This window comes from Stigmatopora argus, chromosome 1, assembly GCF_051989625.1.
Source record: "Stigmatopora argus isolate UIUO_Sarg chromosome 1, RoL_Sarg_1.0, whole genome shotgun sequence".
Taxonomy (NCBI): domain Eukaryota; kingdom Metazoa; phylum Chordata; class Actinopteri; order Syngnathiformes; family Syngnathidae; genus Stigmatopora; species Stigmatopora argus.
Window position 1 is genome coordinate 13,515,930 of NC_135387.1, and position 16,824 is coordinate 13,532,753.

The 16,824-nt window shown below is 42.4% G+C and overlaps 2 protein-coding genes across 5 annotated transcripts; one reads left to right on the forward strand and one right to left on the reverse strand.

Moving 5' to 3' along the window:
• Positions 1 to 361: 361 nt before the first annotated feature.
• Positions 362 to 11,962, forward strand: cables2a (Cdk5 and Abl enzyme substrate 2a). 3 transcript variants are annotated; one of them, XM_077598489.1, is made up of 9 exons: positions 366 to 1,096; positions 2,270 to 2,362; positions 3,268 to 3,345; positions 3,495 to 3,591; positions 9,393 to 9,561; positions 9,631 to 9,728; positions 9,805 to 9,911; positions 10,680 to 10,884; positions 10,958 to 11,962. In XM_077598489.1, exons 1-9 carry the CDS (start codon positions 630 to 632, stop codon positions 11,096 to 11,098), a joined length of 1,455 nt encoding a protein of 484 aa, XP_077454615.1. In that variant the 5' UTR covers positions 366 to 629; the 3' UTR covers positions 11,099 to 11,962. The 3 variants fall into 3 exon arrangements, with proteins under 3 accessions (XP_077454606.1, XP_077454615.1, XP_077454624.1); XM_077598480.1 differs by having other exon boundaries at positions 362 to 1,096; positions 9,393 to 9,728; XM_077598498.1 differs by lacking the exon at positions 3,268 to 3,345.
• On the reverse strand, positions 11,652 to 16,359 carry adrm1 (ADRM1 26S proteasome ubiquitin receptor). Of its 2 annotated transcripts, none has more exons than XM_077598512.1 (10): positions 16,280 to 16,359; positions 15,726 to 15,972; positions 14,418 to 14,534; positions 14,214 to 14,337; positions 13,533 to 13,619; positions 13,349 to 13,454; positions 13,029 to 13,270; positions 12,586 to 12,743; positions 12,414 to 12,516; positions 11,652 to 12,071 (listed from the first exon to the last, which is right to left on the reverse strand). In XM_077598512.1, the coding sequence occupies exons 2-10, from the start codon at positions 15,933 to 15,935 to the stop codon at positions 11,968 to 11,970; spliced, it is 1,251 nt and encodes a 416-aa protein (XP_077454638.1). In that variant the 5' UTR covers positions 15,936 to 15,972; positions 16,280 to 16,359; the 3' UTR covers positions 11,652 to 11,967. The 2 variants fall into 2 exon arrangements, with proteins under 2 accessions (XP_077454638.1, XP_077454646.1); XM_077598520.1 differs by lacking the exon at positions 16,280 to 16,359 and adding an exon at positions 16,051 to 16,263.
• Between the last annotated feature and the right edge of the window lie 465 nt (positions 16,360 to 16,824).

The following is a 16,824-nucleotide window of genomic DNA, read 5'->3' on the forward strand; positions in this document are numbered from 1 at the left end:
AAAAAACATGAAACATTGTTTTCTTTTTGGGCATGATTCTACCTTCTTAGACTCTTAAACGAGCAGTTTCTTCAAAATGTATTTAATGAATGAAGGAAAGGCATTTTTTGCAATAAAAATGGCAAAAAGATGTTCGCCGTGGAACACATGCAATCCAATCAGCTATGGGTCCTATGAGCCTGCAGCGTCGTGAAATGGGCGGGGATAGCATTTTGTTTCTGCCCACTTCCTTGTGGATAGATATCCCGCATATAAAGGTTGGAGTCGGCAGCGTAAGTATTTGAAGGCCATTTTGCGTCAGAAAACATCCCTCGTTGGCGCAACTGCAGCCGGTGTTCTCCAATCAAATACGTACTCTTAATTCGCTTTTTTAAAACGGGTTTGGGAATTTACTGGTGCAAACATTTTCTGATCTGCAGTTAAAATCCTGCACCCCTTATGAAACCCAAGGCATTTGAAGATCGTTTGAAAATGAAGCAATTTACTGTAGTATCTATTTCATAGCAATTGGTGTTTAGTGAACAACACCGATGCAAAATGGCCGACAAGTGACAACAGCGGCCCTCGGGCATCTAGCAATGTTCGCCTTTCCGTTTAGCAAGTGCCACTCATTCGCGTCATAAAGTAGAATGGCAACAGCTTTATGCGGTCCTCAGTCTATCCCCAGCGACAGCAACGGCGTCGGCAATAAAGCGACCAAAACACACCGAGAACAGCGCCGGAAAGCTCGGGATGCCAAAAGGAGACAGGCGGCGGTGTTGTTTCTCAGCAATATCTCTCTCGACGGACGGCCTCTGTGTAGCTCCAAGCCCGATAATGGTACTCGAAAAGCCGCAGCGGAGCCGCCGCGATCCCCGAAGACCGACAGCCAAAGGCCGTCGTCTCGGCTGGCGGAGTCCGCCCCATCGGCGGGTGGCTCTTTGTCGAGTTACCCCGCCATCTTCGGCTCTGCCGCGGCCAACGAGGTGTTCCTGGAGGGCGGCTGTGCTGTGGAGAGTCTGGAGACCCAGCTGTCCCCCTTGAACGGTTGCCGCAGTCGCCCAGCCCCGGCGGCGAGCCCCCTACCTCCCGGCCCGCCTCAGGATACACGACCCAGGTTGGTGCTGTGGGATGGTCTTTGTTTTCTTTGTTCTGAAAGATCTGGTGAAACAAGTTTTAACAAATATATAGGCAAGACATTATTGAAGCTTCTGACTCCATTTCTTCAAGCCTTCATTACCTCCACCCAAAGTGGGCGTTAACCTAAAAATTTGTTGAGGATGTCTAGACAGGCCAGGAATAATTAAATTAGTAAAAGCTTCACAACTGCCAGAACACAGCTAAATTGTTTATACAGCAAATACCCAGAGTTACCTGCTGTTTTTCCACACATTGTTGTGAAGGCTCTCCCCGGACACAATGATCAAATTAGTGGCTATCACTTTGGTACACAAACCTTTAAGTTAAATTTTATAGCAAATAATTCATAACAGTGCCTGGTTCCATTTGGCCAAATGTTGTCGTATATATAATTAATATAGTAATATATATGGGGCGTGCCGATGCGGCGAGTGGTTAGCGTGTCGGCCTCACAGCTCTGGGGTCCTGGGTTCAAATCCAGGTCATGTCCATCTGTGTGGAGTTTGCATGTTCTCCCCGGACCTGCGTGGGTTTCCTCTGGGTACTCTGGTTTCATCTCACATTCCAAAAACATGCATGGTATGCTGATTAGACACTCTAAATTGCCCCTACGTATGGGTGTGTGTGCATGGTTGTCTGTCTCCTTGTGCCCTGCGATTGGCTGTCCACCGATTCAGGGTGTCCCCTGCCTCTTGCCCGGAGTCAGCTGGGATAGGTTCCAGCACCCCCCGTGACCCTAATGAGGATAAAGCGGTTCAGAAAATGAGATGAGACGAGTAATATATATTCAGGGCTTGCAAATATACAAAAATAGGAAATAAAAGTAGTGATTCAAATGGACTCAACTCAGAGGTTTTTCCCCATTTTGGAGAGGCATGCAAACTTTGTGTACACCCCCTAAAAATGATTGATTGATCATTAACTAAAAACTGAATAGATAAACCTTGTTTTGGATTATTTTCATAAGTGAATCATGTCAACACTTGTTATTGAAGCTGAGTGAAGTGTCTATCCGCAAAGACTGTCATAACCACTTCCTATTGTGTCACCAAAGTCACGTGCAGATACATTTTCAAAATGAAGACTGACAGAAAAGTTGATTCCTATTGCTTGAATACTTTCCCATTTTCCAATGTGGATGATCGGACAGGTTGCGGAACGTGTCTGGCTCTCCTGGACCTAAAGTGCCGAAGAAGGTCCACTTCATCAAGAGTATGAGGCAGTACGATACAAGGGGGTCCAGGTGAGGTTCTCACGTCTCCATGTAATACACAACATTACGCCATTTCACCTCCTATTCATATTGTGTGCCTTTTTTGTCTGCGCATGTCAGTGACCTTCAGATATGACGTATTTGTGTTGTCGGTCATTCTCGAGGAAATGCTGCTGGGCAGGCTTTTCATTAACTTGATGCAGTGTTTTCCCATTGGAGTGACCCTTCCTATGGCTGATCATGTTGAAGGGCTCTTTGAATTTGGTGCTACTACATGCCTTCACGATAGGCATTAGATTTGTGGAGCTCATTTTCTCTAAGCAGATCCGCTTGAAAGCTTGTTTCGTTTTTTATGTGTCCCAGTGGACCCGGAGAGTTGGTAGTGTATGATCTTGTTTCATTGCAATTAATGACGATAGATGTCTTATCCATTTGAGTTGATGGAGGCTGGCAAAGAGGTTGGACGTTTATCGGCTATTGGCTGTCAATGAGTTAGCTGTTGATACACTGAAAAAACATTTTGAGCAGAAAATGACTTAATTTGTAGTTTTGATAAATGGCACCTGTTTTAGTAGAACTTCTGCTATCAAATGTAAAAAGATGTCATTGTTGGAGTTCTCAGTAAACATGAAGGTACAGATCATTTATCATATAATAAGGGAACATGGATAACGTGATGATGCAATGACTAGTGCGATCGAAGTTTTGCAGCAACCGGATTGAGCCCGAATGGCTTTCTCCCTCAGCCGGTTTCTCACCTAGCGGAACTGAAATTGATTGAAAAGTCAAATGGCCCCTTCTTCGTTGATTCTAGTCAAGGCTCGTTCATATGATCTCCTCTGGATGGAGCGACGGACTCGGCAACATGCGAAAGACCGCAGCTCGTAGACTGACGCGGCCATCTGTTGTGTGCCTCTACTTGCTTTGCCCCGCAGGATCATGCTGATTTGTGCCAGGCGGTCGCTATACGCTGCTTTCTCAGTGCTGCCCTATGGAGACTTTGCTCAGCTCAGGTACATGGGAAAGCGCACCGCACCTCCCCGTCACCCTCCAATCGTCATTCGCGCCGCCTCCTTCTCGTTCGTCGTCGCGCCGGCGCCGAGGGAACGCTTGAAGCCCGGTGGGAGAGGACATGACACGTTTTGTTGTGCTCTGTGAACAGCGACGGCAAGCTGGATATGCAGAGAAGGCAGTCCTCCGTAGTGGCGGCCGACCTGCTTCCATCGCTGGAAGGTGTGGAGCTGTACGCGTGCGACAAAGTAAGTGGAGCCCACGTAATTACAGGTGGGATATTTTTGGAGTGAGACCTCACAAATAAGTGTTGGTGGCGATGTTGACAAATTGCAAGGATTAAAAGTCCAAAAACATGTTAAATGAATGGGACATCTATCGCCATCAAAAACATGTGTAGACTTCAATGAGTATATTTTGTGGCAGTTTTAATGAGCCATAAATGTAGCAGCGGCCCGGTGGAGCAAGTGGTTAGCATGTTGGCCTCACAGCTCTGGGGTCCTGGGTTCAAATCTAGGTCATGCCCATCTGTTTTTGAGTTTGCATGTTCTCCCCGGACCTAAGTGGGTTTCCTCCGGGTACTCGGGTTTCCTCCCACATTCCAAAAACATGCATGGTAGGCTGATTGGACACTCTAAATTGCCCCTACGTATGGATGTGAGTGTGCATGGTTGTCCTTTGTCTCCTTGTGCCCTGCGTTCGGCTGGCCATCGATTCAGGGTATCCCCCGTCTCTGGCCCGGAGACAGCTGGGATTGGCTCCAGCCCCCCCTACGACCCTAATGAGGATAAAGCGGTTCAGAAAAGGAGATGAGAGATAAATGTAACAAGTACATGTGAGATTATTAAAGGACAATGACAAGGATTGTACATTAGCAGCAGGGAGACAACAGTTGGAACCTTCACGAGGTGTCTCCCGAGAGGCCGCCCGTCGCGGCCTGCGAATCCAACAAAACCACCCAGAGCTGCCACCCAGGAACGTGGCGCCCTACGTTTTTCATCCAGTCGGAGATATTCGCACTGCCCCACACCTCCGGCTACCCCCTGGACGAACTAATCCGCGTTCCAGTGACAGCTCTAGCGCTGCTGAGGGTAATTCTCAGGCGCCTGGGCCTAACAACAACAACAACAACAACATTAGCAGCACCTCTACCAACATAAATATTGGTATTTGTGTCACTGAATACGGGAGTTGGCATGCAAAGGTGTACCCAAATGTTACTTTAGCTACTACTTAGATCAGCGGTGGTGAAGAAGTTGGACACAAGGAGCAAACATTTTAAACTGGGAGAGTCAAAGAGCCACACCACGCAGTGACCTGCCAAAACAGACAGACAGACACACACACACACAAAAACACACAATTAAAACCATATTATTCACCATAAAACTTTCTTCCCCTTATTATTTGTTTTTAATGGGCCCTGATGAATTTGAGTGTTTTAAGAAAGAGTAAAAATAAGAGAAACCTGAAACGAGGCAAAGAGCCACAGTGTACAGACGCTCCCCTACTTACGAACATTCAACTTACGAACAACGGTACATACGAACATGTCTGCAAATTGCGTTTAAGTCCAAAAATGTTCGCAAGTCCAATTTTGTATTTCGCGCCTTTTTCGGAGTAGTACTTCTTTCCGCCGCTGGCGGTGTGAGAGCTCAGCTCACCCAGCATCTACCTTCTTCTTCGTTGCAATGCGGAAGTGCGTGAATGTATCTCCAGTGTGCAAAGAACCTTTTTCATTTGTATCATTAAATATCTCATGCATCCAATATTGAATATGGTTGGTAAAAAGCTAAAGGCTTCTATTGAGGGAGTTGCAAGGAAGAGGCAAGCCATTTCATTTGAAACGAGTGGCAATAATAACGAAGCTTGATGCGCGTGAGAGTGGTGAGCGTTTCACGGGCATTGAATCGTTCGACCGTCAGTACCATTTATAAACCGAAAGATCGAGCAGCAGGACCCAAATATTGAACGTTGCACAAAGTTTGCAAATCAATTGAATGATGCCATACAGTGCTACCGCATCATTTATGATGAAAAAAAGAAGAAAACTGTGCAATCGTCATTAGGTCGCTTCTTTTGGCCAGTTTCTAATACATAAATCTCTCTCTCTCTCTCTACAGTACTGTACATATTCTCTCCATTTTATTAAATGTTTTTTTTTTCAGTACAAACCAATGCGTGTTACTTATACAAGCCTTAAACATACAAATGCACTTATATAAACCTTCAATATACTTATATCGGCCTTAAACATAAATTATAATACAAAATATAGCACTGAATCAACTTACAAACAAATTCAACTTATGAACAATCGCTCGGAACCAATTGCGTTCGTAAGTAGGGGAGCGTCTGTATATGTTTTAACGAAAGTTTGGCGACACTCTTTTTCCTTGTCGACGATAATGTCAAATATTTATTCATCTTATTAGACGTGCTTCATAACTGAGCAAAGAATACCCCGAGATTTGGTACAAACGTAAAGCTGGCATGCAAAATGACTTGAATGGCTGGACATCGTAAGGCTTTTTCTTTAAAAAAAAGTGGTCTATGTAAAGTAAAGCTTTTATTTGTTTAAAAAATAAATACTATGTATATATAGTCAGGCTTTTTTCTTTAAAAATGACCATGTATATTAAGGGTTTTTATTAAAAAATGACCATGTATAGTAAGGCTTTTTATTTAAAAAAAAACGACCATGTACAGTAAAGCGTTTTTCTTAAAAGACGACATAGTATAGTAAGGCTTTTTTTCTTAAAAAATGACATAGTATTGTAAGGCTTTTTTTCTTAAAAAACAACATAGTATAGGCTTTTTTCTTTAAAGACGACATAGTATAGTATAGTATAGTAAGGCTTATTTTCTTTAAAAACGACACAGTATAGTAAGGCTTTTTTGTCTTTAAAAACGACATAGTAAAGTAAGGCTTTTTATTTACAAAAAAGACAATGTATAGTAAGGCTTTTTTGTTTAAAAAAGACCATGTATAGTAAGGCTTTTTTTCTTAAAAAACGACATAGTATAGTAAGGCTTTTTTTCCTAAAAAAACGACATAGTATAGTATGGCTTTTTTCCCCTAAAAAAAACGACATAGTATAGCGTGGCTTTTTTTCTTGAAAAACGACATAGTAGAGGAAGGCTTTTTCCCTAAAAAACGACATAGTATAGTATGGCTTTTCCCCCTAAAAAACGACATAGTATAGTATGGCTTTTTTCCTTTAAAAAACGACATAGTATAGTATGGCTTTTTTTCTTAAAAAACGACATAGTAGAGGAAGGCTTTTTCCCTAAAAAACGACATAGTATAGTATGGCTTTCCCCCCTAAAAAACGACATAGTATAGTATGGCTTTTTTCCTTTAAAAAACGACATAGTATAGTAAGGCTTTTTTTCCTAAAAAACGACATAGTATAGCATGGCTTTTTTTCTTGAAAAACGACATAGTAGAGGAAGCCTTTTTTTCTTAAAAAACGATATTGTATAGTAAGGCTTCTTTTCTTAAAAAACGACATAGTATAGTAAGGCTTTTTTTCTTTAAAAAATGACATAGCAAGTAAGGCTAAGAGAGTCGGAGAATAAATCTGACTTCTGATTCTTCACCTTCTAGTTGTTGCTGTGGTCCACTGGCAAAATCATTGGGTCAGAACATGAGGGGGGAATCAGGAGTGAGTTCAATTCCACTCGTTGGAATTCTCAAATTGTTTATTGAGGTAATGAAAAGGATGAATACAACTTCCAATTTTACTGTGGTGCAGTGGCAAAGACAATGGGTCAGAATTTCAGGTGGACTCAAGTTCAAATCGGAAGTGAGTTTGATTCCACTCTTTGCAATTCTCAAATTGTTTATTGAGGTAATGAAAAGGATAAATATAACTTCCAATCACATCATTTCAGAAGACACTGTGGTCCAGTGGCAAGAACAATGGGTTGAAATTGAAGTTGTACATAAGTTCAAATCTGGAGTGAGTTCAAGTCCACTCTTTGCAAATCTCAAATTGTTTATTGAGGTGATGAAAATGATAAATATAACTTCCAATCACTTCATTTCAGAAGTCACTGTGGTCCAGTGGCAAAGACAATGGGTCAGACAGACCTCAAGTTAGTGGATTTGACTGCCACGTGGGTAATGGGGTTCGAATCCTGCTCTCGTTTGACTAATCACTACACTAGTAGTTCAGTAAATGGGTAATCCTTTTTTCATTCAAATAAAGACTTAGTCATTTTTTTCAGCAAAACAATATTTCCGGTCAGCCTTCGGCTGACCGGAAGACAGTTGGGAGGGGGGGGTTCCTGGTGGTGTTCGACAGTCAGCCTTCGGCTGACTGCCGACACCATACAGTTGTTGACTGGCGACACCGGGACGTGAACCCTCGACACCCATGTCGCAGGCAGGTGACTGACCCACTACACCACGAGGCGGCCCGCCTATACATGATTGGAAGTTATATTTATCCTTTTCATTACCTAAATAAACAATTTGAGAATTGCAAAGAGAGGAATTGAACTCATTCCTGATTTGAACTTGAGTCCACCTGAAGTTCTGACCCATTGTCTTTGCCACTGGACCACAGTGACTTCTGAAATGAGGTGATTGGAAGTTATATCTATCCTTTGCATTACCTCAATAAACAATTTGAGAATTGCAAAGAGTGGAATTGAACTCACTCCTGATTTGAACTTGAGTCCACCAGAAGTTCTGACCATTTGTCTTTGCAACTGGACCACAGTGACATCTGAAATGATGTGATTGGAAGTTATATCTATCCTTTTTATTACCTCAATAAACAATTTGAGAATTGCAAAGAGTGGAATTGAACTCATTCCTGATTTGAACTTGAGTCCACCTGAAGTTCTGACCCATTGTCTTTGCCACTGGACCACAGTGACTTCTGAAATGATGTGATTGGAAGTTATATCTATCCTTTGCATTACCTCAATAAACAATTTGAGAATTGCAAAGAGTGGAATTGAACTCACTCCTGATTTGAACTTGAGTCCACCAGAAGTTCTGACCGTTTGTCTTTGCAACTGGACCACAGTGACTTCTGAAATGAAGTGATTGGAAGTTATATTTATCCTTTTCATTACCTCAATAAACAATTTGTGAATTGCAAAGAGTGGAATTGAACTCACTCCTGAACCAATATTTTTGCCACTGGACCACAGCAATAACTAGGAGAAGAATCAGAAGTCAGATTTATTCTCCGACTTTCTTAGCCTTACTATACTATGTCGATTTTTTAAAGAAAAAAGCCTTACTATATATATATATATATATATATATATATATATATATATATATACCAAATATGATAAGAAGCAGGAAGATGTTTTTTTTCCAGTTTTTGAAGTCTCACTGTTTACCTCCTGGTGGGCATTACTTCCAAAAATGTGCACCCTGCTGGCACTGACCCTTTCACACTCAACAAGTGCAGTGCTGAAATGGCCATAAGCAGGTGCCGACATGAAAAGTGGGACAAAAATTAAGTTCTGGATTATTTTACCCTTCAGAAAGACATTGCCTACTGCAAAGGCAAACTTTACATTCAAGAAGTGAAATTTAATGATTACTGCGTCAGTGTCCAACTCCTTTTTACCTTCATGGCAATTTGATCTCAAGTAGGTCGGACTAGTATATTTTGGGCCTAGTATGTTATAAATAACATTTCCTCACCCATTTGGTCTTGTCCACATACATTTTCACATTTACTGATAATGATCTTGTTGAGAATCTTTTTAAATTAAAAAAAAAAAAACATGGGTACTGATATCAAACTATCTGTCAATTAATAGTCCATCTTATCATAAATTGATTTGCGGGGAGATTTCATTCTAGGCCATATCGCCCTGTCCTAACAAAGGCAATAAATTAGCAAAATTACCTTTTCATAAATGCAGTATTCCCCTCTCTTTCACTGGGTTACTTTTTTAAAGATATTTAACCCAAATCTATGAGAATTTGCCGCCAGTTCAAATAGGCTGAACGCCTATGCCCATCAATAGCGCTGAAATGTGAACTTTCATTGCCAGCTTTCTTCCTCCTCAGATGGTGTCCTATGCGCAATTCCTTTATCCCACCAACGCCTTAATGAGACAGAGGAGCAGCAGTGCACCAGAAAACTGCCCGGGTCACACCCCTCCCACGCGTTTTCGTGCCAACGGGCCGAGGAACTTCCCCCCCGCTCGCCTAAACAGCGCCCCGGCACAAGAACCATGTACTACGTCCACCGAGCGTTGCATTTTTTTTAAGAGATGGAGACTCAATGTCTTGCTTTTCTTGTCAGATACGGAAGACGTGTCGGAGTACGACCCCAACCTGCTCAGCGACCCCCACTGGCCTTGTGGAAGACACAAGCGCGTTCTGATCTTCGCATCCTACGTGGTGGGTCCGGCTTACACTGGACAATAAGACAAAGAGCAGCTCCAACAGTCAGAGTGAATCATTCTGTCCTCCATAGACAACCGTCATCGAGTACGTCAAACCATCCGACCTGAAGAAGAACATGAACGAGACCTTTAAAGAGAAGTTCCCTCACATCCTGCTGACACTCAGCAAGATTAGAAGGTACAATGCGCTACGGAACGAGCGTTAGGACATTAACTCACGAAATCTTACTGTTTTGATACTGGGTTTCCCATCACATTGCTCGAGCGCTCCCAAATCTGCCCTGTCTTCACTTTCGCATTCTCATCGATTATTACATACGTGTCAACCTCGGCCAATTGCTCCCCTTATTAAGTGATAATAAACTGTAAAAATGCAACGCAGCACATATTTACTCTCATTGGGTGCACCTAAAAGTCAAAAATTTCCACCAAAGTGGATGGAGTGCCCAATCAGTCAATGCGCCTTTTGTATGCACTAAATTCAAGATTCTGTAGATGTCGCTGTATGACGCTGACAACTTGACTGTCTGGGTACATTGTTTGCTGACGCGCTGTATTTATATAGTGAAAAGGTGGATGTGTGTAAGGGAAATGCTAAAATCATGACAATATTAGCAGTCGACGATGACGTTTTCGTCTGCTACCAGTGACCGAGATGACCCGGATTAGAGCCGAAATGGCCAAAACGAGATCGGTTTTACAAAACACGTGCTTTAAAACAATAAACAATTCCTATACAAAAGTTGTTATACGGCGTAGTCTACGCCATAGACAATTTGAAATGATCAAAAAACTTAGAAAATACGGGAAATCGTATAAATTGACAGGTATGTTATTAAGTCAATACCTTCCCCACCCCTAACGTCCTCCTCATTTAAATAAGTCACTGAGCTTGTCAGGCATCTTCGCGAATTAGACGTTAAACCTTCCCCTTTTCCCCTGCCAGCCTCAAGAGGGAGATGCGGGCTGTGAGCGAAGAGTGCGGCTTGCAGCCGGTCAGCGTAGCGATGGCGTTCGTCTACTTCGAGAAGTTGGTACTGCGGGGACGTCTCAACAAGCCAAACAGGAAGCTGGTGGCGGCTACGTGCGTGCTGCTGGCTGCCAAAATCAGCAGCGACCTGAGAAAGCCCGAAGTCCAACAGCTCATTGACGTACGTAAAGCGGCAAACAAATTAACCATTTGCGCACCTTCCCTGAACGCGTCGTCCGCTTGTCGCCGAACAGAAACTGGAAGAGCGTTTCCGGATCAACAGGAGGGAGTTGCTTCCTTTGGAGTTCCCCGTGCTGGTCGCCTTGGAGATGGGACTCTACCTGCCCGACAGCAAGGTAATGCCACACTACCGGCGATTGGTGCAGCAGGGATAGAGGTCTCGAACAGTGGACAACCCATTTTGAAGATGGATTGGGCGTCTACCGCCATCAACGGCAGTCAGTGGGTGACTTGATTTGACACATTGAACTGTTGCCCGTGAAAACTGTGGTGTTCAATGTATTTCATGGCAGCTCTGTGTAATGTTGATTACTGTGCACTGGATTGTGTGTGTGTGTGTGTGCTTCACTGAAACGTTTTAGTTCTCAGGAATTTGGTTTTGTGGGATCTTAATGTCACAGATCGTGATGATGTACTATTTTCAGACGTGAATGTCCAAGCGTTTAAGTGCCTTCACTGAGTTTAGTATTGTGATATTTAAGTGTAATGTCATGCTGTGAAATTTCTAAATGTTTCAACTACTGAAAATGTTTTTGAAGGTTGACAAAAAGCAGTCAAGTTTTGTATTGTGCGAAGTCTGTGATTAAATGTTTTAATGCAGCTTACTGAGGAGTATTTTCTCCTCTCTCGGTAAGTCCTTGGTACTCTGTACACGATGCTGCAGCTGTTTTAAACAGATAACCCAAATTGCATTTGCTTACCATTCAATGGGTTAAAAAAAGGTTTATTTCTTGACTTTGCATGCATGAAAATGCTCATTCGGAGTACTTGTTTTCTTTTGTTTTACATGCATAAACCTTCCAGACTAAAAAAAAAATTCTTTACATAAGTTTGACTCACTCAGCAAAACAAAAAGCAATACATTCTGATTCAAGACAGTTTTAAACACTCACCTTATTTGATTTGGAAGTCAAGTGATTTGAAGTCATTGTAATACATCTTTATTATTCAAACATAGTGAAGGAGCGGTGATGGACAAATGTGTCAACTAAATAAACACATTGCGATCATTCACAGTGGTTAGTTAGTCCAAGCTCATGTCCTCATCATCATCCTTTTTGTCTTTGGAGTCCCCGTCCTGATCGGACTTTGTGTCCGTTTCCATCGCCTTGGCGAAAGCCTCCAGATCTTAAAAATCAACACGTAAAGATGAATCATTATCAAAAACAAAAGATATTTAACCCTTCCAGGAACGGCAGTCACCACTACAGTTAACAGCTATTCAAAAGTGGACACATTTTTGGTCCTTTAGAAAAACATCCACAAGTATTATTGTATATATGATTTAATTATTCATCATAATATATAAAATAATTAACTAATGAAATAATACAACTGACATTCACCCTTTGCATTTAAAAAAATGATTCTTAATTAATGTGATATCTAACATTTTAGGGAAAAAAATACTGAATAAATAATAATGAACTCATGGGGGGAAAAAAATGAGTCGCGGGCAAAACTACTGACCTCCATTGTTCGCGGCGTCCACTGCCTCTGTCGGCAGCCCGAACTGGTTCATGAGGGGCCCCAGCTGCCCTGATGCCAGAGCGCTGCTGAACATGCTCATAGCCTGCAAACAGTGGACATTTTAGAAATGGTCGCTAGCGGGGAAAATGTTCAATCCGACCAGAGGCCTCACCTGCTGGAACTGCGGCGAGCTGAGCGTGTTCTGGAGCTCGTCGGTGCTCTGCAGGAGGGATTCTCCGCTGGGCAGGAAGGGCATCAGCCTTTGCTGCACGTCGGGGTTGGCCAGGATAGGTGCCATCACCTCGGGTGTCAGGGCACTGGCCAGGTCCACTGGGAGGGGGGGAAATTGGCTTTTAAACAAGAGGGAAAAGCTTTTTTCCTATGTTAACGTTCACACTGCAGGAGTGTAGGAGAGAGATCGGATTTTTATCCATGTATGAATGATCCCAGGTCAGTTGTAAAAAAAATAAATAATTGGGCTGGCTCATGAGTTCTCCGTGTGTCACTGTATTTTTTGTGTGTTCCTTGGGCAGATTGAACCCGAGAGAGAATTCCTTGTTTTTCCATGAGTGAAAATTGATAAAAGGTAAAAACAAGCCTTTTCTTTTTCCTCACCTGCTGTGCCGCTAGTGGGCACGTTCATGGTTGCCAGGATGCTCTGCAGGTCTCTCAGCTGGATGGGCTGTGTCGGGGTGCTCGCCGCAGCCAGCGTGGGAGTGGGCGGGGTGCTGGCGGGCGGGGAGGCTGCCGCCGTTGCCGCCGCCGCGCTGGTCGTATTGACGGGCGTGGCGGACGCCTGGGATGCGCCGAGGCGACTGGCGGTGGAAGTGGAGGTGGGCGTGACCACGGTAGACGGGCTGAAAGGAGGGGTACAAATTAGAGACTGTTACGGGAGCTTCAAACACTTTTACATGGCTATTCTGAGGTGCGGAGACCTAGTGGAGGAGCTGCTGGCGGCAGGAACGCTGCTGCTGCTGCTACTACTACTGCCGCTCCCCAGGAGGTTGGCTAAACCTGGACCGGCCAGTGCACCCAGACCGCCTGCGAGGGGGACCCGCAGCTCCGTTCATGACACGACATCAACAAATCCCGGCGGCGTGTCGACGGGTTCGCGCCTACCGATACCACCCAGTCCGGCCGGCCCGATCAGCTGCATGAGCTGGTTGTGGCTCATGTTACCCAGAAGGCTCTGCAGACCACCCTCACCTGCGCAAGACAGCACAAATTGTCGTTGTCAATGATGGTATTTCAGAGCCAGTGATTGGCCGCCAGTTCTACTGGGATGTACAATGCAGGAAAGTTTCTATTAGGGATCATTTTTTAGCCTCTTTTTAGTAAATCTTCTCATATTTGCCTGCTTATTTATGTGACCGCTTATTTAAAGTTGACGACATATTTATTATGTTGATTATTTATTTATTACTTATTTATTGATTATTTACTTATAACTATTTATTGAATATTTATCTGTTCATTAGTTTGGTGTTATTTATTTTATTTCTTGATAATTTTTTTGCCTGTTTGTTATTTGTACACAAATCTCATTACACTTGTATGACAATAAAATAATTCAATTCAATTAACTTTTTTTTAAAATTCCACACTTAAGAAATAAAAAGTGAGGAGACTATAAATAACCATTTTCTTAATGTCATTAAAACATAAATGTTTTGCGTTGTGAAAAAAACTATACTCTCAGATTTCTGTAGTCTTATTTAAAGTAGACAATTATGAATCCAAACAAATAAATAAGGTGATTGATTAGTCCACTATCCAACCATGCGCGCAAGAGTGCGTTACCTCCAAGAGCAGACAAATCATGTCCTCCACTGCTGCCACTCCCCAGAGCACCCGGCATGGGTGGGTTGTTGAGGTACTCGTTGACTTTGCGACAATACTCCTCATCCTTATCGGTCTTGGCCTCCTAAGGTCAGACGGAATCGGACGCGGCGCCCGTGAGCTCACGGGAGGCGCGAATAAGAAGCTGATCGGCGGGCAGGATACCTGCATCCAGAAGAAAAGCCTCTTGGAGCCGGCTTTGAACTTCAGGACGTAGACGCGGCCTGTGGTGCACTGGCTGACCCGTTTGAACTCGCAGTCGTCCGGGAAGATGATCAGGTCCTGCATTTGACCACATGTGCATCATTGCTATGACAGACTAGCTACATAACTAGCACAACATAGAACGCCCAAACTATTTATTATCATTCACTCCTTCTCTCGTGATTAAAAAAAAACAATGTGTAATCTTCAATAGCATTAGTGCCAATACTTGAATCAGTAATACGGGAAAGCCTCTATTAAAGCAAACCAAGGGTGTAATGAATCCCCACAAGCGATTCTAATATGTAGTGCAGAAATGACAAAAAAATAAACTAATATGAGGTGGTACACCTACAGTCACCACTACAACATCTTCCATTCCACTTATCCTGACAGGGGGTGCTTGAGCCTATCCCAGCCAATCATGTGAAGCAGTCAGGGGACACCCTAAATGGATGGCCAACCAATCGCAGGGCACAGTGAAACAGACAACCGCTCACGCTCACAATCGCATCGCCACCAAGCAGGAATCGAACCCAGACTGCCCACACCAAATTCAACCGGACGAACCACTCCACCATTGGGTGGCCTATTACTACAACACTGGGGGAGAATTATCATCCAAGTATCAATTACATAACAACCCCTACCAACCCATTTTTGAGTGAGACATTTAAAACAATGTTAAACGGCAGCATTCAAGAAAACAGAGCAGAATAGACAGCCCTAGTTGTGACATCAGTAATATAGAATATTATTCTTATTATTATTAATATTATTATTAGCTTCAACACCCCCCTCATGCCACTTGTGGGCATAAGCAGGGCATAAGAAATACAAAAATACTGCTATTTATTGTATAATACTCATTATTGTATAATACATAAAGAGACCCTTATTGTGATATTGTGATTTGTTTTTTTTTTATATGGTGCGGCACTAGCAGTTCGTTTATCCGATTTCTCAATTGTCAGCTCATTCGCTGACATTAACATACCTGTCAACCTCTGCCGATAACTGCCCTTATAAATGATTACGATTCCCCTTACAAACCCCCAAAAAACCTTACAAACACCGTACGACTCGTACGGTGTTTGTAAGGTTTTTTGGGGGTTTGTAAGGGGAATCAATGATCATTTATAAGGGCAGTTATCGGCAGAGGTTGACAGGTATGCATTAATGGCACTGGGACATAAAAAAAATCATTATTTTAAATAGTATTTCTGACGATAAAGTCAGGTTCTGGTCGAATGAATACCACCATCGTACATCGTCCACATTTCCAGTCGTGCGATCCTTCCAGCAGAAGTGGATGAGGGAGTCGTCCGTCTGCTGGATGTAGACTTGACCTTTACGCTTGTCGGGCGTCACCGTGCTGCCTTTCATGGTCATCTTGCCAGCCCGAAACTCCACCAGATACTTACTGGAGGAGCCTCGGGAGCCCGACACCATGCTGGGGAACAAAGCTCCAGAAGCCATGATAACGATGAGGGTGTTCAAGAGAAGACGACGAATCCTGCAATGAACAGAGAAACAACAAAGCGTCAAATACAAACATTCTAAGTAGCAGAAATGTGATTTTGCACATCAGTACCGCCTTTGGCTTAGTTTGATTTCAAGTAGTTTGGCTAATGTTCTTAATGCTCTCCACACAGGGTGACTGTGCGTCTTTGAAGCTCGACGCCTTTTTTCGGTTCAGTCGTTCCAAAATGTAAATACAATATGACAAAGTGTATTCTAGACGCATAAATACGTGGTATTCTATCGTAAAACTTAGCAACAAAATATTATTTCAGTTTTAAAAAGCAACGTTTTGTACTTACACAGTCCTTGTGTTATCGAAACGGAAGAAAAGATGACGTTTGATAGTTGGATGATGATTGGGTTATCTGATCACGTGAAGTAATATGATTGGCCTAGAAGTGTCATTGCCCTGGCGCTTCGAGGACTGGTATTGGAGAACAAAGTCACGTGCGTTCTCTTGATTGGCCAAGATGTGACGTTTCACGTTTGGTAGAGAACGCAGTGATTTTATATATAATATATTATATATATATATATATATATATATATATATATATATATATATATATATATATATATATATATATATAATATAATATAATATAATATATATTATATATATATATATATATATATATATATATATATATATATAATATAATATAATATATATTATATATATATATATATATATATATATTTATTTATTTATTACAGGGAAAAATATAATGCGTGCATGAAAGGGTTAAGTGAAAACTTTAGCGTTGGTATTGATGTTGTGTTACACTGTTATAAGAGGTATCTCATTTGCCCTTGGTAGTCTTTTTATAAGACAGAGTAAAAA

Bases quoted from the DNA above. Each gene is read 5' to 3' on its own strand.
- adrm1 (XM_077598512.1), bottom strand. From the start codon at position 15,935: ATGGCTTCTGGAGCTTTGTTCCCCAGCATGGTGTCGGGCTCCCGAGGC. The intron at 14,338-14,417 runs GTATCCTGCCCG...GTCTGACCTTAG, and splicing joins GGCTTTTCTTCTGGATGCAG to GAGGCCAAGACCGATAAGGA. The intron at 13,271-13,348 runs GTCTCCGCACCT...CCCTCCTTTCAG, and splicing joins GCCAGCAGCTCCTCCACTAG to CCCGTCTACCGTGGTCACGC.
- cables2a (XM_077598480.1), top strand. From the start codon at position 630: ATGGCAACAGCTTTATGCGGTCCTCAGTCTATCCCCAGCGACAGCAAC. The intron at 9,912-10,679 runs GTACAATGCGCT...TTCCCCTGCCAG, and splicing joins ACACTCAGCAAGATTAGAAG to CCTCAAGAGGGAGATGCGGG. The intron at 10,885-10,957 runs GTACGTAAAGCG...GTCGCCGAACAG, and splicing joins AAGTCCAACAGCTCATTGAC to AAACTGGAAGAGCGTTTCCG.